This window comes from Rhincodon typus, chromosome 7 (genome assembly GCF_021869965.1).
Source record: "Rhincodon typus isolate 14 chromosome 7, sRhiTyp1.1, whole genome shotgun sequence".
NCBI lineage: Eukaryota > Metazoa > Chordata > Chondrichthyes > Orectolobiformes > Rhincodontidae > Rhincodon > Rhincodon typus.
Genome location: NC_063338.1, coordinates 96,096,217 through 96,119,749, shown reverse-complemented (window position 1 = coordinate 96,119,749; position 23,533 = coordinate 96,096,217). Strand labels below are relative to the sequence as shown.

General features: G+C 42.6%; 1 protein-coding gene across 3 annotated transcripts in view; it reads right to left on the bottom strand.

The window, feature by feature from the left end:
- Nucleotides 1–23,533, bottom strand: part of LOC109921663 (desmin-like) — a 152,304-nt gene that overhangs the window by 56,021 nt on the left and 72,750 nt on the right. For 2 of the 3 annotated variants that reach the window (XM_048599543.1, XM_048599545.1), the window contains exon 4: nt 19,435–19,593. The exons of the other annotated variant lie outside the window; for it this stretch is intronic. In XM_048599543.1, the coding sequence (XP_048455500.1) occupies nt 19,435–19,593 (159 nt within the window). The remainder of the gene's footprint in view (nt 1–19,434; nt 19,594–23,533) is intronic. 3 annotated transcript variants of the gene reach the window in all.

Below are 23,533 nucleotides of genomic sequence, written 5' to 3'. Positions count from 1 at the left end.
GACTGTGAGCAGATCTGGGCACCACATCTGAGGAAGGACCTTTTGTTCCTGGAGTTCAACGCGGGTTTACAAGGATAATACCTGAACTTCAGGGTTAAGTTATGAGGAGAGATTAGACAACTTAAATCTCTAGAAATTAGAAGGTTAAGGGGTGAACTATAAGACCACAGCATCAGAATTAGGCCATTTGGCCCACTGGGTCTGCTCCGCCATTCGATCATGGCTGATATATTTCTCAACCCCATTCTCCTGCCTCTACCCCGTAACTCTTGAGCCTCCTATCAATCAAGAAACCATCTAGCTCTATCTTAAAAGCCCTCAATGACTTGGCTTCTACAGCCCTCTGCAGCAATCAGTTCCACAGATTCACCACCCTCTGGCCAAAAAAATTCCTCCTCATCTCAATTCTAAATGGTTATCCTTTCATTTTGAGGCTGTTCCTAGTATCTCCTACTAGTAAAAAACATCTTCTCCATGTCCACTCTATCCAGGCCTCTCAGTGTTCTGTGAGTTTCAATCAGATCATCCCTCATCTTTCTAAACTCCACTGAGTTCAGACCCAGAGTCCTCAATCATTGCTCATGTGACAAGCCCATCATCCAGAGATCATTCTTGTAAACCTCCTTGAGACATCCTCTAATTCCAGCACATCATTCTGTAGATACAGGGGCCAAAATTGCTCACAATATTCCAAATGCAGTCTGACCAGAGCCTTATACTGCCTCAGGAGTATACCTCTGCTCTTGTATTCTTGCCTTCTTGAAATGTATGCTAACATTGCATGTGCCTTCCTAACTGCCTAGTTAACCTTAAGAGAATCTTGGACTAGGAGTCCCGAGTCTATTTGTGCTTCTATTTCCAAAGCCTTTCCCCATTTAGAAAACTATATGCCTCTGGTCTTCCTACCAAGGTACTTTCTATGAAAGTTAACAGTAAGCTAGCTACTCATATAAAAGACCGGTCAGATATCTGAAAAAACTCTTGCAATCTTCTTTTATATTACTAACTAGCTTACTCTCATATTTCATCTTCTCCCCCGATTGCTTTTTTAGTCATCCTTTGCTGGTTTTTAAAGGCGTTACAATCCTCTGGCTTCCAACTGATCTTCAGCATATTGTATGCTTTTTCTTCCCTTGTCACCCTTCTCTTGAGATCCACTACCAACCTGATTTTCCCAGTCCACCTACATATTGAAATCCCCCATGATTATTGAAAAGTGCCTTTCTTACACGCCTTTTCTATTTCCTGATTTATTTTCTTCCCCGCATCCTGGCTACTGATGGAAGGCCTGTACACAACTCCCATCGGGGTATTCTTTAACTTTGTGGTTCCTCAACTCTACCCACACAGATTCTATGTCCTCTGACTCTATATCACTTCTTGCTATTGGTTTAATTTCATTTCTTAATAACAAGCAACCCCACCCCCTCTGTCCATCTGCCTGTCCTTTTGATAGAACGTGCATCCTTGGATATTTAGTTCCCAGCCCTGTTTGCAGCCACATTTCTGCAATATCCACAATATTGTACCTGCTAATTTCAATCTGCACGACAAGCTCATTCACCTTATTTCGTATACATTTAAGTACAACACCCCCAGTCCTGCATTGGCTGCCACCCCTTCTTATAGGTGTCCCCTTATCTGCTGTGCACGAAGTTAGATTCCTGACTCTTTCCATACTCTCTGTCCTGTAACTTGTTCTGGAAACTTTTGTAACACTTGCTGAGCTCTCCCTCACCTTTAACTTCTTCCATAATTTTCTATGCAACTGAACTTACCCTCGCACTATTTAGTTTAAAGCCCTATCCACAGCCCTAGTTATGTGAATTGCCAGCGCTCTGGTCCTTGATTCTGATCTAATCAAGGTTTTCAAGATAATAACAGGGAAAGACAAGACAAAGATAAACTATTTCCACTAGTTGAAGATTCTAACAGCAGGGGCATTGTTGAAGAATTAGGGCCTTCACATTTAGAACAGGTGTTACAAAGCACTTCTACATGCAAACAATAGTCAAGGTTTAGAACTCTCTTCCTCGAATAGCGGTCAATGCTAATTTAATTGTTAAATTTAAATCTGAAATGGACAATTTTTTTATTAAGCCAGGTTATCAAAGGATACGGGCACAGGCAGTCACTGAACACTTCATGAAAGTGACTGATAATTTTTGGCAGTAAAGGCATCATGAGGTAATGGAGAGAAAGTTGAAAAATAGTGACGGCACAAAGGATCAGCAATGATCATATTTCATGATGGATCAGGCTTGATGAGCTGAATAGCCAAATCCTGCTCCTAGTGTCTACATTTCTGACTGAGCAGCAAGGAAGGAATGGCATCCAGAGGCCTCCCTACTGCAGACTTTATTGAGGTGCAAGCAGAAAGATGGCAGAGCTCCTGCCTGATTAACTATCTCTCATTACTAAATGCATTACTGGTTAACACAAGATACTGTTAGAAAATTCCAGGATCTTAATCCATCAATAAAGAACGAACATTAAAATCTGTTCACGTTAGGATGTTGTATGACTTAGAGAGGAATTTGGAGTTTTATTTATTTGCTTCTCAGTAGTACAAGCAACTTGTTTGGGAGGTGCTGCTGTGTTGAATCCTTTAGGTCACACACATTGCCATCATTATACAATGATGGTGGAAGGGATGAATGTTTAAACTGGTGGAGGAACTTCTGATCACGCATCTTGGATAGTATCAAGCTTCTTGAGCCTTACTGAAGCTGGATCCATCCAAATGCTGAAAAATACTTCAAGTTTGTGTTTAGAAAAACTCGTGCCTTTAGAAAGCCAAGAGGGGAATCACTCTGGTCTGCTACCAAGCCTATAACTTGTGCTAGTTATAACAAGCCTTTGACTTATGCTACTTATTGTGGCTACCTTGATTGAGTTTCTGCAGAATAGTGACACCTCCCAAAAACACTGATGGTGGAAAACTCAACAATGGTAATACAACTGAATCTTGAGGGAAGGTGGCTAGATACTCTCCTTTTGGAGATGGTCATTTGTATCACTTGTGCCTGGCTGAATTATGAAAATGGACAGCTTCAGTATCTGAGACGTTACCAACAGTACAATGCACTCATCTGTCTATATTGACTGGATTTTAGGAGAATGCAAGGGGATCTAAATGAAACATATAACATTCTAACAGGACTAAACAGCGTACAGATCCATAAAGGATGCCATATCCTTAGCCCTGCACTCATCCCTGGAACATCTGGACATCAAAGCTCTTGAGCATATGATGAAGAGAAGATCACTGATGAAGCAGTGATGATGAAGTCAGGTGACTCGGGATGATGATGGGTTTTCTTGAAGTAGGTGGGAATTTGGGTTGTAGGAAGGAGAGGTTGAAGATGTCGGTGAATACCTCTGCCAACTGATCCGCACAGGATCTGAGTGCTCGGCCAGGGACACCGTCCAGGCCCGCCGCTTTCCTTGGGTTGACTCCCAAGAAGACCAATCTGGCGTCAGAAGTGGTGATGGCAGGAACAGATGTGTCTGGGGCTGTTGGGGCAGGCATGACCGCGCTGTTGGCATTCTGCTCAAACCGAGCATAGAAAGCTTTGGGTGCATCAGGGAGGGATAGGCCTTTGTCTACTATCTTGCACTGCTTCATTTTGAATCCTGTATTGTCGTTTAGGCCTTGACATAAGCAGCAAGTGCAACAAGCAATTAGGAAGGCAAATGGTATCTTGGCTTTCCTTGCGAGAGGAATTGAGTTCAGAAGTAGGGATGTCGTATTGCAAGCTATACAGGGTCTTGGTGAGACCATACCTGGAGTACTGCATGCAGTTTTGGTCTCCCTATCCAAGAAAAGATGTGCTTGCCATAGAAGGAATTCAGCAAACTTTCACTAGGCTGATACCAGGGATGGCACAACTGTTGTATGAGGAAAGATTGTTTTGACTGGGTCTATATTGACTGGATTTTAGGAGAATGCAAGGGGATCTAAATGAAACATATAACATTCTAACAGGACTAAACAGCGTACAGATCCATAAAGGATGCCATATCCTTAGCCCTGCACTCATCCCTGGAACATCTGGACATCAAAGACACCTACGTCAGTCTCCTGCTCGTTGACTATAGTTCCATCTTCAAACCATTATCCCCTCCAGACTGATCTCAAAACTCTGAGACCTAGGTCTTGGCTCCGCCCTCTGGAACTGGATTCTCTGCTTTCTGACCCATAGGCAGTAATTAGTGAAGAAAAGTAACTGCACTTTCTCCACAAAAACACTGAACACTGGAGCCTGCCCAGCCACCCCACCTCCGCCAAGAATGTGTCCTCAGCCACCTACTATATTCCCTTTTACACCTAAGACTGTGTAGCCAAATTCTGAACGAACACCATCCAAAAGTTTGCTGACAACACCACTGTAGTGGAACAGATATCTAACAACGACAAGTCAGACTACAGAAGGGAGGCAGAGGGCTTGGTGACGTGGTGCAATTAAAAAAATCTGTCTCTCCACGTCAGCAAGGCAAAAGAAATGATCATTGGCTTCAGAAAGAAAGGAGGAGAACACACCCCCACCTACATCAGCTGAACTGAGGTTGTGAGGGCGAAGAGCATCAAGTTCCTCAGAGTGACAATAACTGACAACCTGTCCTGGACTTCCTACGTAGATGTGACAGTCAAGAAGGCACAACAATGCCTCTTCTTCCTCAGACAGCTCAGGAAATTTGGGATCTCCATAAAGGTCCCTCACCAACTTCTACAGATGCACTTTTGAAAGCGTACTGTCCATATGTCAACTGCTCTGCCCAGGACGGTGAAACTACAGAAGGTGGTGTGCACAGCCCAGACCACTGGCCTCGTGGTATTTTCGCTGGACTGTTAATCCAGAGACCTAGATAATGTTCTGGGGACCCAGGTTCAAATCCCACCATGGCAGATGGTGGAATTTGAATAAGATATCTGGAATTAAGAATCTAATGATGATCATGAATTCATTGTCGATTGTTGGAAAAACCCATCTGGTTCACTAATGTCCTTTAGGGAAGGAAACTGCCATCCTTACTCAGTCTGGCCTACATGTTACTCCAGACCCACAGCAATGTGGTTGACTGTTTAAAAAAAACCCTCAGGGCAATTAGGGATGGGCAATTAATGCTGCCTGGTCAGCGACGCCCTCATTCCGTGAATAAAATAGAGATCATGGAAGCCAACCTTCCATCCATAGATTCCATTTACCTGGCTCGCTGCCGCAGAAAGGCTGCCAACATCATCAAAGATCCATCGCACCCCAGCAATGATCTCCTACAACTTCTTTCGTCAAGCAGAAGATATAGAAACGCGAACACACGCATGAGCAGGTTCAAGAACAGCTTCTTCCCAGTCGTTATCAGACTGATGAATGAACCCCATAGCCTCAAATAATAGTGATCTTGCTAATGTTGATCTTGCCAGTGCCTCCCTGTGCATCTTCCCTTGTGATCTTCCCTGTGCAACGTAACTGTATACCTCTATGTCTTTTTGTACTATACATCCTCTGCCTACTGTGATCTGCCTGTACTGCTAATAAACACATGGGAAGATGGTTGTTGGACATCAATCATCTCAGCTCCAGGACATCTCTGCAGGAGTTCCTCAGGGTAGTGTCCTCGGCCAAAACATCTTCAGTTGCTTCATCAATGACCTTCCCACCATGATATGGTCAGAAGTGGCGATGTGCAATCATCAGCAAACAATGTTCAGCACCATTCAGGACTCCTCAGATACTGAAGCAGTCTGCGTTCAAATGCAACAAATCTGGACAATATCCAGGCTTGGGCTGACAAGTGGCAAGTGACATTCGTGCCACACAAATGCCAGGCTATGACCATCACCAATAAGGGACAATCTAACCACCACCCCTTGATATTAAATGGTGTTACTATCACTGAACCCCGTACTATCAACATCCTGGCAATTATCATTGACCAGAAACTCAACAGGACTAATCAAATAAACACAGTGGTTACAAGAGCAGGTCAGAGGCTAGGAATGCTGCAGCGAGTAACTCACCTTCTGTCTCCCCAGAGCCTGTCCACTATCTACAAGGCACAAGTCAGGAGTGTGATGGAATACTCCCCACTTGCCTGGATGAGTGCAGCCCCAATAACACTCAAGAAGCTTCACACAATCCAGGACAAAGCAGCCCACTTGATTGGCCCTACATCCACAAACATCCACTCCTTTCACCACCGATAGTCAGTAGCAGCAGTGTGTACTATCTACAAGATGCATAGCAGAAATTCACCAAAGATACTCAGCCAGCACCTTCCAAATGAACAACCACTTCCATCTAGAAGGACAAGGGTATCAGACAAATGGGAACAACACCACCTCCAAGTTCCCCTCCAAGCCACTCTCCACCCTGACTTGGAAATATATTGCTGTTCCTTTACTGTCGCTGAGTCAAAATCCTGGAATTCCCTCTCTCATGACATTGTAGATCAACCCACAGAAGGTGGACTGCAGCGGTTCAAGAAGGCAGCTCACCACCATCTTCTCAAGGGCAACTACGGATGGGCAAGTAATACTGGCCAGCAAGTGATGCCCACATCCCACAAATGAATAGGCAAAAACAACAAAGCTTTTCACTGTATTTTGGTAAACGTGACAATAAATAATTCAATCAACCGAACAATCAGTTGGATCAAGGATATTGCTCTGAGGAAATCCTGCAGTGATTTCCTGAGGATGAGAGAATTGGCCTTCACTAACCACAGCTATCTTCAACTGTAGCAGAAATGACTCCAGCAGTGAAGAGTTTCCCAATTCCTATGGACTTAATTCCAGACTGGATGTTGTTACTGTCTTGCAAGATGTGGGCATATATTGCTTAATTATCTGATTTATAAATAGAGCTGAAGACATCAAAATCATCACTTTAGCCCCACTTTAGATTTTGAGATAAGGAATGGCCATTGATGAAGAAATTTTGCTTTACAGGCTATGTTAGAAGGGAGAACCACAATATGTTAAATAAGTAAGCCAGGAGACAGAAAGCAATACCATATAATACAGTACAATAGAAATACATGTTAGACTGTGAGGTCTCAACTCTAAGCATTCCTTGTAACAAGACGCAAAGTGGGAGAGTTGTACAGTTTAAAAATTAGGGGTGGTTGCCCTTTCAGGACAGATATGAGAATTTTTTTCACTCAGATGGGTTGTGTGACTTTACAGCGCCCACCTCATAAGGCAGTGGAGGCAGGATCATTGAATATTTTTAAGGTAGAGGTAGATTGTTGTTAGGGAAGGGTATCAAAGGCTAGCAGGTATAGGATGGATGTGGAATTCAGAATACAAACATACCAACCACCATCTCATTAAAAGGCAGAGCAGATACAAGGGGCCAATTGTCTCCCTCCTGCTCCTTATTTGTAAGTTACAAACTGAATCCACCACAAGTGTAAATTCAACTTGGAAATTTGACATGATAATTGCTACTGCTGTAAATGTAAGGTGTGTGATCTATATGTATTTTAATACCGTTTATTATCGAGAGACATCCTGAGGTGGTAATGGGAATTTGTTAGTGTCGGGAGAGTTTTACCAGTGGATAAGGTACACATTGAAGAGCATGAAATTACTTTCAGCTGGAAGAATCAGAATTGATTCTTTATTTGTTATGGGAAATCTCAACTTAAAATCATTTGGTTTAAGATTGCAAATGTCTTGGTCGGAGTTAGACGTATGAAACAATTTCTCGTAGAGATAGCAGTTAGTTCAGAAAAGTTAGCGAGTGCGTTACCTCACTGAAAGGACTTCAGTTTGAAAGTTCCAGCCCAGAACTGTTTGGTTAGATATTTGAAGTTTTTATTCAAAGCTGACAAATTTTAAGCACAGTTGTGTAAATTGTCAAGTAAGAGGCTATGAAACTCTCAAGACTCTGAATTCAAAGCAGCAGTTAAGTCAAACATATAGATGTGATAGAGAAGGGAATTCTGTCTGGTGTCTGAAATAGCTTTTGGATAGGCAGAATATTGTATTTTTACATTGCGTTTTGTAATATTTCACACTGTGTTATATGCAATAGCTCGGTTTAGTTTCTTTTGTAAACTAAGTGCCTATTTTATTGCTAATAACAGATTTGCAGCATTGTGTACTTGTGTTTCAGTGAAAGACCACTTTATTACATTAAAAAAAATTGATCAAATCAAATTTCTCTCTAGGTTCTGGCTTGCTGCATAATAACATAAGCCAGGGTCAAAACGAATGTAGGCTCTTGTAGGATTTAAATTTACTGGACGTAACAGGGATAAGTGCGTTTTTTTATAATCTAAATTATGTGATTGTTCTGGACATAGAACAGCTCCTCATATGTTAGTCTTGCCACCCCAGGAATCAGTTTTGTAAATCTTTGCTGCACTTCCTCTACTGCAAGAATATCCTTCCTCAGTTAAGGAGACCAAATCTGCACACATTATTCCAATGTGGTCTCATCAAGGCCTTGGATAATTGCAGTAACTCAAATCCTCTCATGATGAAGGCCACATACCATTTACCTCCTTGACCGCCTTCTGTACCTGTGTGCTTACCTTCAGCAACACAAGTACATCCAGGTCTCATTGCATATTCCCCTCTCATAATTTATAGCCACTCAGATAATAATCTGCCTTCCTGTTTTTGTTTTTTGACTCCCAAAGTGGAGAATCTCACATTTATCCACATTGTACTGCATCTGCCATGCATTTGCCCACTCACTCAACTTGTCCAAATTGTGGTGAAGCATCTCTACATCCCCCTCACAGCTCAGGCTCCCACCCAGTTTTGTGTCATTTGCATGTTTGGAAGTATCACATTTAGATCCCTCATCTAAGTCGTTAATACAAAGTCACTGCCTGCCCTTCTTTTCTATTCTTTCTTTCCTGTCTGGCAACCGGTTTTCTGATCGTCTCACTGCACTACCCCAATCCCAAATGTTTTACTTTTAAGCATTAATTGCTTATGTGGGGCTTTTGTCTAAAGCTTCTGAAAGTCCAAATAAACCACATTCACAAACTCCTCCTCATCAACTCTATTAAGTAAATACTTCCAGCAGATTTGTCAAGTAGGATTTGCCTTTTGTAAATCCATGCTGACTCTGTCCAATCCTGCCACTGTTTTCCAAGCATTCTGCTATTACATCATTTATAATGGACTCTATCTAGCCTTCCTATCTAATAGTTCTGAAGAAAGGTCACCGGACCCAAAATGTTAACTTTGATTTCTCTCCACAGATGCTGCCAGATCTGCTGAGATTTTCCAGCAATTTCTGTTTTTGTTTTCTATCTCGCATTTATCCCAATATCAATGTCAGGCTGACTGGTCTATGATTCCCAGGTTTGTCTCAGCTCCCTTTTTAATACAGAGGTTATATCCTGCCCAAAATTTACAATTCTTCTGATTTTTCTTGTTATCTACAAACTTTGAAAGTGTCCCTAAGATATAGATCATTGATATTTATCAGTAAAAGCAATGCTCCCTGGGCAACTCCACTTCAAGCCTTCATTCAGCCCAAAATATATCACTGGACCATTCTCTCTGTCTACTGCCCCTCAATTACTTTTGTATCCACATTGATACTGTCCCTTTTCTTCCATGGCCTATAATTTCCCCTTTCCCCTACCAGGGGAAGGCCATAGCAGACAGGTCTCTGGCACTGATCCTGGCCCTGTGGCACAGAAGGGAAGGGGGGAGAATAGGAAAGCAATTGTCGTGGGGGATTCGATAGTAAGAGGCACAGACAGGCGGTTCTGTTGACGCGAATGAGATGAAAGGATGGTATGTTGCCTCCTGGGTGCCAGGGTCTGTGATGTCTCGGATCGTGTCTTCAAGATCCTTAAGGGGGAGGGTGAGCAACCAGCAGTCATGGTACACATCGGTACCAATGACCTGGGTAGAAAAAGGACTGAGAATGTGAAAAACGAGTACAGGGAGTTAGGCTGGAAGCTGAAGTCCAGGACAAACAGGGTAGTTATCTCTGGATTACGACCAGTGCCACATGATAACAAGGTAAGAAATAGGGAGAGAGTGCAGCTAAACACGTGGCTACAGGGCTGGTGTAGGAGGGAGGGCTTCCATTATGTGGATAACTGGAGCACATTCTGGTGAAGGTGGGACCTGTACAGTAAGGACAGGTTGCATCTGAACCGGAAGGGCACAAATATCCTGGGAGGGAGGTTTGCTAGAGCTGTACGGGATGGTTTAAACTAGTTTGGCAGGGGGTGGGGAACCGGATTTATAATTCAGAGGATGAGGTATTCGGCCTTCCAACAGACACAACAGGGAGTGAGGTGGTTTACAAAGAAATGCGGTCAATGGAGCGTAATTGCGGACACCGAGATGGTTTGAGGTGTGTATACTTCAATGCTAGAAGTATCAGAAATAAAGCGGATGAACTTAGAGCATGGGTTGGTACCTGGAACTACGATGTTGTGGCCATTACAGAAACTTGGTAGCTCAGGGAGAGGAATGGTTATTGGAAGTTCTGGGATTTAGATGCTTTAAAAGAAATAGGGAGGGTGGAAAAAGACGTGGGGGAGTGGCATTGCTAGTCAGGGAGAGTATAGCAGCTACTGAAAGGCAGTTCGAGAATGATATGTCTACACAGTCAGCTTGGGTTGAAGTCAGGAACAAGAAAGGAGCAGTCACCTTGTTGGGGGTTTTTTACAGACCCCCTAATAGTTGCAGAGAAGTAGAGGACCGGATTGGGAGGCAGATACTGGAAAGGTGCAGAAGTCACAGGGTTGTACCATGGATGACTTCAACTTTCCAAATATTGATTGGAAACATTTTAGTTGTAATAGTTTAGATGGAGCAGATTTTGTCCAGTGCGTTCAGGAAGGATTCCTGACACAGTATGTAGATAGACCAAGACGAGGAGAGGCCACTTTGGATTTGGTGCTTGGCAACGAACCAGGCCAAGTGTTAGACCTGTTGGTAGGAGAGCATTTTGGCGGTAGTGATCACAACTCTGTTTCTTTCACGATAGTCATGGATAAGGATAGGTACATACGGCAGGGTAAAGTTTATAATTGGGGGAAGGGTAATTACAATTCAGTTAGGCAAGAACTGGGTAACATAAATTGGGAACAGATGCTGTCAGGGAAGAGCACCACAGAAATGTGGAGATTGTTTAAGGAATGCATATTGCATGCGCTCGATATATTTGTCCCTAGCAGGCAGAGAAGATGTGGTCCAGTGAGGGAGCCATGGTTCTCGAGAGAGGTTGAACGACTGGCTAAGAGGAAGAAGGAGACTTATGTAAGGTTTAGGAAAAGAGGAACGGAAAAGGCTCTAGAAGGATACAAGTTAGCCAGGAAGGAGTTGAAGAAAGGGCTTAGGAGAGCTATAAGGGGGCATGAGAAAACCTTGGTGGATAGGATCAAGGAAAACTCCAAGGCTTTTTACACAAATGTGCAGAACAAGAGAATGACCAGAGAAAGGGTAGGGCCGATCAAGGATTGTAAAGGGAATTTGTGCACAGTGCCTAAAGAGATAGGAGAAGTCCTTAATGAATACATTTCTTTCAGTATTCACAACTGAGAGGGACCTAGTTGTAGAGGAGGGCGTTGTGAAACAGGCAGGTAGGCTAGAGGAGGTTGATGTTAGTAAAGATTTGCTAGGAATTCTGAGGAAGTTGAAGATAGATACGTCCCCCGGGCCTGACGGGATTTATCCAAGGATTCTATGGGAAGTGAGGGACGAGATCGCAGGGCCTATGGCGATGATCTTTTCATCCTCGCTGTCCATGGGTATAGTGCCGGAAGATTGGAAAGAGGCAAACATCATTCCCTTGTTCAAAAAAGGGAACAGGGATAACCCCGGAAATTACAAGCCAGTTAGTCTTACGTCAGTGGTGGGCAAATTATTGGAAAGGGCTCTGAGAGGCAGGATTTATGATCACTTGGAAAGGCACAGTTTGATTCGTGATAGTCAGCATGGATTTGTGAGGGGTAGATCATGCCTCACAAACCTTATTGAATTCTTTGAAGAGGTGACCAAACATGTAGATGAAGGTGGAGCAGTGGATGTGGTATACATGGATTTAAGTAAGGCGTTTGATAAGGTTCCCCATGGTAGGCTCATGCAGAAGGTAAAGAGGCTTGGGATAGGGGGAAATGTGGAAGATTGGATTCAGAGTTGGCTGACACTTAGAAGACAGAGGGTGGTAGTGGATGGAAAATATTCAACATGGTGCTCAGTTACGAGTGGTGTACAACAAGGATCTGTTCTGGGTCCTCTTCTATTTGTGATTTTTGTAAATGATTTGGATGAAGGAGTGGAAGGGTGGATTAGCAAGTTCACGGACGATACGAAGGTGGGTCGAGTTGTGGACAGTGCAGAGGGCTGTTCTAGGTTACAAAGGGACATTGATAGAATGCAGAGCTGGGCTGAGAAGTGGCAGGTGGGGTTTAACCCTGAAAAGTGTGAGGTGATTCATTTTGGAAGGACAAACTTGAAAGCAGAATACAGGGTTAACGGAAAGATTCTTGGCAGTGTGGAGGAGCAGAGGGATCTTGGGGTTCATGTTCACAGTTCTCTGAGAGCTGCCACCCAGGTGGATAGAGTTGTTAAGAAGTCGTATGGTGTGTTAGCTTTCATTAATAGAGGGATTGAGTTCAAGAGCCGTGAAGTTATGCTCCAGCTATACAAAAGCCTGGTTCGGCCACATCTGGAGTATTGTGTCCAGTTCTGGTCACCTCATTACAGGAAAGATGTGGAAGCGTTAGAAAAGGTGCAGAGGAGATTTACCAGGATGTTGCCTGGAATGGAGGGAAGGTCTTACGAGGAAAGGTTGAGAGAGCTAGGGCTTTTCTCTTCAGAACGACGAAGGATGAGAGGTGACTTGATAGAGGTGTACAAAATGATCAGAGGTACAGATAGAGTAGACAGCCAGAGACTTTTTCCTCGGGTGGAGGTGGCTTTTATGAGGGGACATAGTTTTAAAGTGAAAGGAGGTAGATATTGGGTAGACGTCAGAGGTAGGTTCTTTACTCAGAGAGTGGTAGGGGCGTGGAATGCATTGCCAGAGAGGGTAGTGGAGTCGGCCTCATTAGGGGCATTTAAGCGGCTATTAGATAGGCATATGGATGATAGTATAAGGTAGTGGTGGAGGTTAGATAGACCTTAGGTTTCGGGTAAAAGTTCGGCACAACATCGTGGGCTGAAGGGCCTGTACTGTGCTGTACTGTTCTATGTTCTATTATAAGTTTGTTGTGTGGCACTATATCAAATGTCTTCTCGAATCCCATGTACATCACATCAACAGTGTTACCCTTATCAAGTCTGTTACCTCCTCAAAAAGCTCCAGCATGCTCGTCAAGCATGATTTCCCTTTCAGGTATCCATGTTGATTCTTCCTAATCAATCCATCTATTTCCATTATTCCTACTAATTCTATCCCGATAGATTGTTTCTGGGAGCTTTCCCGCAACTGAAGTTAAATTGACCGGCCTGTAATTGTCGGGCTTATCTTTACAACCTTTCTTGAACAAGGTTGTAATGTTTTCAATTCTTCAGTCTTTTGGGACCTCCCCGAGTCTACAGAAAACTGAAAGAGTGTGGACAGTGCCTCTGAAAATTTGACTCTCACTTCCTTCAATACCCTTACTTGCATCTCATCTAGACACGTGCCCGTCGACTTTAAGTATCAACACTCTATGCAACACTACTTAAGCATCAAATTTGAATGCTTCTCGTGACAGAGTTTCCTCCTTTATCACCATGGCCTAAGCAGTAGCTCCCTCTTTGATAAAGACGGTCATATAGCTATAACTGTGCACCTCAATTTGGCAGAAGGACAACCTGCAGAGTAAAAAGAGGTCAAAGAGACAATATTCAATGCTCTAAGGCTTATCAGTTTAAATTTAGGAAAAGAAACAAACTAACCGGACATCTGTAGAAAGTGCAAGAGAGAAAGAAATGCTATGGAATCAGTGGTTTAGATCATTAAACCTGCAGAAAAATGTTGAGAATGTGAAGGAAATTATACTCATGGAAGAATTCAGAAATAGCATTTCTGCACATTTAAAACTTATTTAGATGTATTAAAGATCGGAGAAGCAGCAGTTCTAGCAGATACCAATGCTATATCACAAGAAAACAGAAAACTTGCGTTTGGAAGGTGTGCTAGGCTTATAGAATAGACATAGAGACACCAAAATAATAAAGAAGAAAGGATGGAACAATTACAATGATATAAATAAGTTAACATGCTTCCATTTTAAATTAAGAATCTGTAGTGGCAGAAGTGAAACAAATACCCACAGGAAGAATGGGTTTTATTTTGGAATAATGGCCTCACCAATGTTGGTGCAACGACCAGTGGAGGTAAAAGAAACTGAAATATTGCAGGAAGAACACCCTGCATTATTTCAAGACTGTATTTTAACTGAATTAGACCGGAAGAAAAAGAATCTATAAAACGAGAGATGATTTGGAAATGCAGTTCTTAGATGCAACTTTTGAAAATCGGAAACAATACATTGAAAAAGGAGTGTTGATGAGGAAATGAAGACCTCTTTAAATACCAGCTAATGAGGAATGGAAGGAAGAGTAAAAGAACAGGATATTATTTAAATGGAGAAAAACTGTGGAAAACTGTAACACAGGGGGGGGGGGGGGGGGGGGGGGGGGGGGGCGCGGTGGAGTGGCTTGTGCATGAAACACAGAAAGCTAGCACAGGAGCAGCAGGTAATCAGGAAGGCTAATGGAATGTTCGCTGTTCTTTTAAGGGGTTTGGTGGATGAATGCTTACTGCAACTGTTCAAGGTACTGGGGAGATTTTCTGAAGAAGGGTCTAGGCCCGAAACATCAGCCTTCCTGCTCCTCTGATGCTGCTTGGCCTGCTGTGTTCATCCAGCTCTACACCTTGTTATCTCTGGAGTACTGTAAGGAGCTTTGCTTTCCTCATTTAAGGAAAACAATCATTTCATTGGAGGCAATTCAGAGAATTGATACAGTCATAGAGTCCTACTGCATGGAGATGGGCCCTTTGGCCCAAACTGGTCCATGCCGACCAAAAATGTCCATCTACGCTGACTCCATTTCCCTGACTTGGCCCATATCCTTCTAAACCTTTCCTATACATGTACTCATCCAAATGCATTTTAAATGTTGTTAACGTACCCAACTCAACCACTTCTGCTGGCAGCTTATTCCATATGCAAAGAACAAAGAAAATTACAGCACAGGAACAGGCCCTTCGGTCCTCCAAGCCTGCGCCGATCCAGATCCTCTATCTAAACCTGTTGCCTATTTTCCAAGGATCTGTATCCCTCTGCTCTCTGCCCATTCATGTATCTGTCTAGATACATCTTAAATGACGCTATCGTGCCCGTCTCTACCACCTCTGCTGGCAACGCGTTCCAGGCACCCACCACCTCTGTGTAAAGAACTTACCATGCATATCTCCCTTAAACTTTTCCCCTCTCGCCTTGAAAGGTGAGTACCATCCTCTGTGTAAAAAAGTTTCTCCTCAGGTTCCCATATTTTTTTTCCTTTCTTACCTTAATCCGATGCCCTCTAGTCCTCAATTCCCCAACCCTGGGAAAAAGACTGAGTGCATTCACCCTATCCGTGCCTCTCAAGATCATATACACTTCTGTAAGATCCCCCCTCAGTCTCCTACGGCCTAAAGAACAAAGTTCTAGCTTGTCCAATCTCTCCCTATAACTCATTCCCTTGAGGTCTGGCATCATCCTTGTAAATCTCCTCTGCACTCTTTCCAGTTTAATAACATCCTTCCTGTAGTAAAGTAATGAAAACTGAACACAGTATTCCAAGTGCAGCCTTACCAACATTCTGTACAACTGCAATATAACTTCCCAACTTCTAAACTCAATGCCCTGAATGATGAAGGCCAGTGTGCCAAAAGCCTTTTTCACTGCCCTGTCTACCTGTGACTGCACTTTCAGAGAACCATGCACCTGAACTCCAAGATCCCTCTGTTCCATTGCACTCCTTAAGGCCCTACCATTCACCATGAAACTCCTACTTGATTTGACTTTCCAAAATGCAACACCTCACATTTACCTATATTAAACTCCATTTCCTATTTCTCGGCCCACTTTCCCAGCTGATCAAGATCTTGCTGCAATTTCTGATAACCTTCCTCACAGTCCAGGATATCACTAATTTTATTGTCATCTGCAAACTTACTGATCATGCCTTGTACATTCTCATTCAGAGATAGCAAGAACTGCAAATGCTGGAGTCAGAGTCAACACATCAGAGTCCTGACCCGAAACGTCAACTCATGTTCCTCTGATGCTGCCTGACCTGCTGTGTTCCTCCAGCTCCACACTGTGTTGACATTCTCATCCAAATCATTGATGTAGATAACAAACAGCAATGGGCCCAGCACTGACCTCTAAGGCACACCACTTGTCACAGGCCTCCAGTCCGACGAGCATCCTTCCACTATTATTCTGTTTCCTACCATCAAGCCAATTGTGTATCCAATCTGCCAGCTCTCCCTGGATTCCATGAGGTCTAACCTTCCGAGCAGCCGACCATGTGGAATCTTACCAAAGGCCTTACTGGTATCCAAATAGACTAGGTCTATCGCCCTGTCCTCATCAAGCTTCCTAATCACTTCATCAAAGAACTCTAACAAATTTGTGAGGCAGCACGGTGGCTCAGTGGTTAGCACTGCTGCCTCACAGCGCCAGGAATCCGGGTCTGATTCCACCCTCAGGTGACTGTCTGTGTGGAGTTTGCATATTCTCTGTGTCTGTGTCGGTTCCCTCTGGGATCTCCGGTTTCCTCCCACAGTCCAAAGATGTGCAGGTTAGGTGGATTGGCCATGCTAAATTGCCTGTAGTTTCCAGGGTGTGCAAGTAAGGTGGATTAGACATGAGACATGCGGGGTAGGGGGGTGAGTCTGGGTGGGATGCTCTTCGGAGGGGTGGTGTGGACTTTTTGGGTTGAATAGCCTGTTTCCACACTGTAGGAATTCTATGATGAAGTAGACTACGTCTACCGCCCTGCCCTCATCAACCTTCCTGGTCACTTCATCAAGGAACTTTAACAAACTTGTTAGGCATGATCTCCCACGCACGAAGCAGTGCTGACTACTCCTAATCAAACACTGTCTTTCTAAATGTATGTATATCTTATCCCTCAGAATCTTCTCAGTGGTTGGAGTCATACTTTACACAGAGGAAGATGGTCATGGTTGCTGGAGGTCAGTTATATCAGCTCCAGGACATCTCTGCAGGAATTCCTCAGGGTAGTGTCCTTGGCCCATCCATCTTTAGCTGCTTCATCAATGACCTTACCTCCATCATACAATCATCAATGATTGTACGATATTCAGCACCATTCTTGCCTCCTCAGATACTGAAGCAGTCCATGTTGAAAAGGAACAAGATCTGGACAATATCCAGGCTTGGGCTGACAAGTGGCAAGTGACATTCGTACCACACAAATGCCAGGCTATGACCATCACCAATAAGGGACAATCTAACCACCACCCTTTGACATTCAATGGTGTTACCACCACTGAATCCACTACTATCAACATCCTGGAGCTTATCATTGACCAGAAACTCAACTGGACTCACCACATAAACACAATAGCTACAACAGCAGGTCAGAAGCTAGGAATACTGCGATGAGTAACTCACCTCCTGACTCCTCAGAGCCTGTCCACCTTCTACTTGGCACAAGTCAGGACCGTGATGGAATACTCCCCACTTGCCTGGATGAGTGCAGCCCCAACAACACTCAAGAAGCTTGACGCCATCCAGGACAAAGCAGCCCGCTTGATGGCACTACATCCACTCCTTCCACCATCGACAGTCAGTAGCAGCAGTGTGTACTATCTACAAGATGCACTGTAGAAATTCACCAAAGCTCCTCAGACAGCACCTTCCAAACGCACAACCACTTTCATCTAGAAGGACAAGGGCAGCAGACATATGGGAATAAAATTACCACCTCCAAGTTCCCCTCCAAGCCATTCACCAGACTTGGAAATATATCGCCGTTCTTCACTGTCGTTAGGTCAAAATCCTAGACCTCCCTAATGGCATTGTAGGTCAACCTACAGCTGGTGAACTGCAGCGGTTCAAGAAGGCAGCTCACCACCACCTTCTCAAGGTCAACTAGGGATGGGCAAGAAATGCTGGCCAGCCAGCGATGTCCACATCCCACAACTGAATGGGAAAAAAAAGTCCCAGTTTATTTAGGAAAATTAAAATCCCCCACTATGACAACCCTACTGCTCCTGCAAATCTCCCCAATCTCCCTGCATATTTGTTCTTCTAGTTCCCATTGACTAATGGGGGGACGTATATCACAACCTCAATAACGTCACTATCCCCTGCTTATTTCTTAGCTCCACCTACAAAGTCTCACTGAATGTTCCCTCAGTTATTTCATCTCTGACTACTGCTGTTATACTGTCCTTAATCAAAAATGTAACTCCCCCTTCCCTCTTTCCTCCATCTCTGTCCTGCCTGAAGCACCTGTACCCTGGCACATTAAGCTGGCAGTCCTATCCCTCCCTTAGCCATATTTCTGTAATGGCTATAATATCACTGTCCCACATAGATATCCATGCCCTGAGTTCATTGGCCTTACCTGTCAGTCCTCTTGCACTGAAACAGATGCAATTTAATCCAACAGGCATTCCTTGCTCCCTGTCATGATCCCTGATATTGATGTCTTACAAGCAAAGGGTGAAGAGGTTGGGACTCTACTCACTGGAGTTCAGAAGAATGAGAGATGATCTCATTTAAACATAGTGGATTCTTAAGAAGCTTAACGGTAAATGCCGAGAAGATGTTTCCCCTGATGGAAAGGCCTAGGACCAGGGAACATTGTTGCAGAATAAAGACTGAGATGAGAAGGAATTTCTTCTTTAAAAGTTTTGTCAGTCTTTGGAATTCCTTGCTCCAGAAATGTTGAGGTGGAGTTCTTGTATATATTTAAGGCTGAGGTAGTAATGGAAACGCCACTGAAGGTCAAGAGCTGACAGTTAGATTGTCTTTTGTTGGAAATGGTAATTATCCAGCACTTGTGTGGCATCAATGTTACGAAGGGGCAGACATTGGGGGAGGCAGAGGAGAGTTGACCCAATCTACAAAGGAAGGTAATTAAAAGGAAACAATTAAGGCATTTCCTCCCCTCACCCAAGCCTGAGCAGTGTGATCTGCTAGACTGGCCCCCCAACTCCCTGATCTCTGAAAACCTTTCATCAATTATTAGGCACTTAATGACCTCAAATGCAGTGAGGGTGTGGGCTACCATAGGGCCTGTAAAACTGTAACAGTTTGGGCAGAGAGGAGTAAGAATTTTATTTAACCACTCCTGCCAGGGAGCTGTAAAATTCTGCCCATATGTCTATTTGATTCATTCATAAATGACAGCCATTAACTGGTGTGTAGTCATACATTTTTCTAAAATGTAATGAGTATGACACTATTTTCCAAACCTACCTTCTGCTTATATTTCTCCATATCCTCTTTATTCTTTTTAGCGAGCTGTTCATATTCACTATGAATTTCTTTCAGAACCTGTTCTAGTTCGCATTTATTTGAATCTCCTTGCTCAAGGTTCTGTATGTGCTCTACTTTCTTCTGCCAGTAAATGCGCTCCTGTAAGTCAAAACGTCTGTAAAATCAAGGACCATAAAAGGCCACTTGGTTCATCATAGCTCATTCCATTGAGTTATTTTATGTGAAGCAGTTTGAGACTTTTGAAATACAATAAGACATTATGTATTTTTAAGCTTAATCCACCCAGTCTAACAATCAGTTGCATTTTGAATGTTCCTAACGTCTTTGACTTGTTCTAACCACATCAATTTTTGAATTCAAATTTTCTAATATTTGTTTTAAATTTACTTTCCGTTAATTTAAGTTAATGTCACTGCTCTAACTGGTCTGACCTACCTTGACACCATGTTCTGGATTCACCATATTTCCTTTATTTTGATATTTCATAGTGTAAATTTAGTGAAATGCTGTCTGTCTCTATTGGAAAATTATAATTTCACCGCCTATGACTTTTCATTGTACTTTTGTGGGAAAGAACTTCACAATTACTCTTCCATAGATACAATTTCATCCTTACAAAACTTTGTTTCTCTAGATTTAACTATATCCAAATTTTTATGTAGATTATTTCATTTAGGGAAACATGGAGCAAAGCCAGATTAATTGAAAATGAGATAAAGAATCAAAGAACTGTTATAGTACAGAAGGAGGCTAATCATACGACAATATGAATTAGCAGCAGGACTTTCCATTCAGAGCCAGGAGTCGGCTGCACCATTCAATCAGATTATGGCTGATTTATTATGTTTCAAATTTCATATTTCCATTTATCCCGATAACAGGTGATTTCTTTGCCTAACAAAAATCCATCTCTCTGACTTAAATATATTCAACAATGCTGCTTCCACTCCCTTTTGAGGTAGAGTTCCAAAGTTGCACAACCTCTGAGAGAAAATACAAACAGAAATTACTGGAGAAACTTAGCAGGTCTGTTGGTTCTCACGAAGGGTTAATGGACTCAAAACATTAACCCTGCTTTTCTCTCCACAGATGCTGCCAGACCGGACGAGTTTCTCCAGCAATTTCTGTTTGTGTTTCAGATCTTCAGTATTTGCAGTTCTTGTTGTTATTTTACTTCTGACAGCAAATCTTTTTCCTCACCTCTATCCTAAAAAGGATGACCCTAAATTTTCAAAGTGACCCTTAGTTCTGGATTCACCTATTCACTTATTCTTTCCAAATCCATCTTGTTTAGACTATTCTGGAACTCAATAAGCTTTAATCAAATCACCCCTCACTCTTCTGAACTGCAATGGAAACAAGCCCAGTCTGTCCAGCTTTTCCTCATAAGACAACTTTCTCAGTTTGGGTATCAATCTATTACGCTTCCTCTAGATAGCTTCAAACTGCATGTCATGCCTGTGTTAAATCTCTGAATGAGTTATTCACTTGTGCCACAGTCCATCTTTTCCCTCTATCCTGCACAGTTTTCCCTTTCATATAATAACCCAATTCCTTCTTGAAGTCGTCAAATGTATCAGCTTCCGCCACAATCTCAGAAAGTGCTTTCCAGACCTTAATCACTTGTTGCATAAAGAGTTTTAACTCATATTAGCATTGCCTCATTTGCCAATTACTTTGAATCTGTGCCCTTTTGTTCTCAATCGTTTTTCCAATGTGAACTGTTCTTCTCTACCTCCTTTCAATCTTAATAAAAGAGCAAAACACTAGGAACGCTGGAAATATGAAATAAAAGAAAAATACTGAAAATATTTCAGTCAGCGGGAAACATTTCCTATGCCTTCCGGCAATTCAGTGGAAATATTACTAGCCTAGCAGTCCAGAGGCCCAGGTTAATGCTCTGAAACACAGGTTCAAATCACACCACAGCAATTAATGGAATTTGAATTCAATTAATAATTCTGGAATTAACAGCTAAGCTCAGTAATGCTGATCACAAAACCATTGTAGATTGCTGTAAAAACCCATCTGGTCACCTGTCTGACCTACATTTGATTCCAGACCCACAGCAATTTGGTTCACTCTTTAATGCCCACTGAAATAGACTTTTATTTAATTCATTTGTGTGATGTGGGTATCTCTGGCTGGCCAGCATTTATCACCTGTCCCCAGTTGCCCTTAAGAAGGTGGTGCAGAGCTGCCTTCTTGAACTGCTGCAGTCCAAGTCCTGTAGGTTGACCCACAATGCTGTTTGGGAGGGAATTCCAGGATTTTGACCCAGTGACACTGAAGGAACAATAATATATTTCCAAACCTGGACGGTGAGTGGCTTGGAAGCTAATCATTTGAATCAAACTTCTACAGAAATGTACTACAGTGAATCTCCATCTTCTCAAGGTAAATTAACAATGGAGAATAGTTGCAAAGTTCTGTAGAGTACTTGTAGATTGGGAGGCAGCAAGTTAGAATTTGGTGTTTGTAAAGTGCTAGGGGGGGAAAGCATTGCGTGGTCTCTTTAAATGATTACATGCCTTTTCTATGCTTGGAGATTTTTAAAACAAAGTCTGCGAGCAGCAACTTAAAGTTTGCAAATACACAGAGAACACCTGAATTGAGACATTTGTATTAAAAGGCCGTGCAGTTAGCAGGCCAAACAGCAGTTTTTACCAAGACAACAAATTTTTGAATTTAGCGTATCAATTTGAACCAGGCATTTAGATATCAAAAGCCAATTAAATTTAAATCTGATGGTTTTGACAACATAGGACAATCCTGTTGTAAGAAATTTATATGTCATCAAGGGTATAAAAGAAGGTGCAGTTGGGCAAAGTCAGGAGAACTAACTGCCACCTGCCAGAGTTAACAGTCCTCAGCTCTGAACAGAGAATCGCTGGCTCTCACAGACTTCCCTAAGTCTTAGAGGAAGCGCCATTGAAAGAACAAAGGCACCCATTGCACAATTAGTGAATATTCCTGACAAATGAATCAACGGAGAAGGCACAGAGCATTCCAGAAGACACGTAACCTGGCTGTAATTTCAAGAGACTCAATTCTACATTTTTAAAATTTTATTTTGTATAATTGGGCCTTGTATTTATTGGAATAGCATACTATTAGAATCTTGTTTTATTTGGGAATTGTTAGTAGTTAGAAGGGATTTATTCGGTTTGTTAATAGTTTAGTGAATTTGTTCACTGTTAGAGTTGGATCAATAAATTGTTACTTGTTGATTGTAAAGTGAGCGTCAGGGGTTTATTTCATTTAACCACTAGAAGTTACTGAAAGGCAGATTACACCACTTATATCGAGTCTGAAAGAATTAAACAGGACAACTTTGATAGATGGATGAGAGCATTAAAGATAGAAAAGACATACAAGGCTCTTAGAGATATTATTCTGCTGGAGGAGTTTAAAAACTCACTTCCAGAAGTGATAAGAACTTATTTTGAGGAACAGAGAGCTTAAACAGTGAGAAGAGCTGCTGGGATGGAGGATGAATACGCATTAGAGCATAAATTGAAATCTAGCTTCCGACAGCAATTTCATTCCGTGAGGGATAGAAATTGGGACAGAGGGAGATCCTTCAATGAAAAACAAAACTTAGATCACAATGGGAACAGTTTAGCACATGTGAAAAAAGAAACCCAAGAGGGTGAAAAAACGATGAAAGACCTCAGATGTTTTCACTGCAATAAGGTGGAACTTACAAAGTCACAGTGCCGGTGGTTTAAGAAAGGGTCTGGGAAAGACGATCCGATAAAAGAGGTTAAACCAGTGGGATAAGTTAACGTAGTGAAGGAAATCCCAAGTGAAGTCGACGAGCTGCAGGAGAGCGCACAGCCTAGTCACCAGCTGGATAGTAAGAGCGTGCCCGATCTCTTCAAAGACTTACTTAGGAAGCAAGAGGGGAGAAGGTAAAGAAGTTAAAATAATGAGAGATACGGGAGCGGATCAGTCTCTAATAGTAAGAGATGAAAATATCTGCATTCCTTCTGAAACATTGCCCGAGACAATGACAATCTGTGGAATAAAGGGAGAGTGAATTAGTGTTCCCCATGTGAAAGATAAGGCTAGAAAA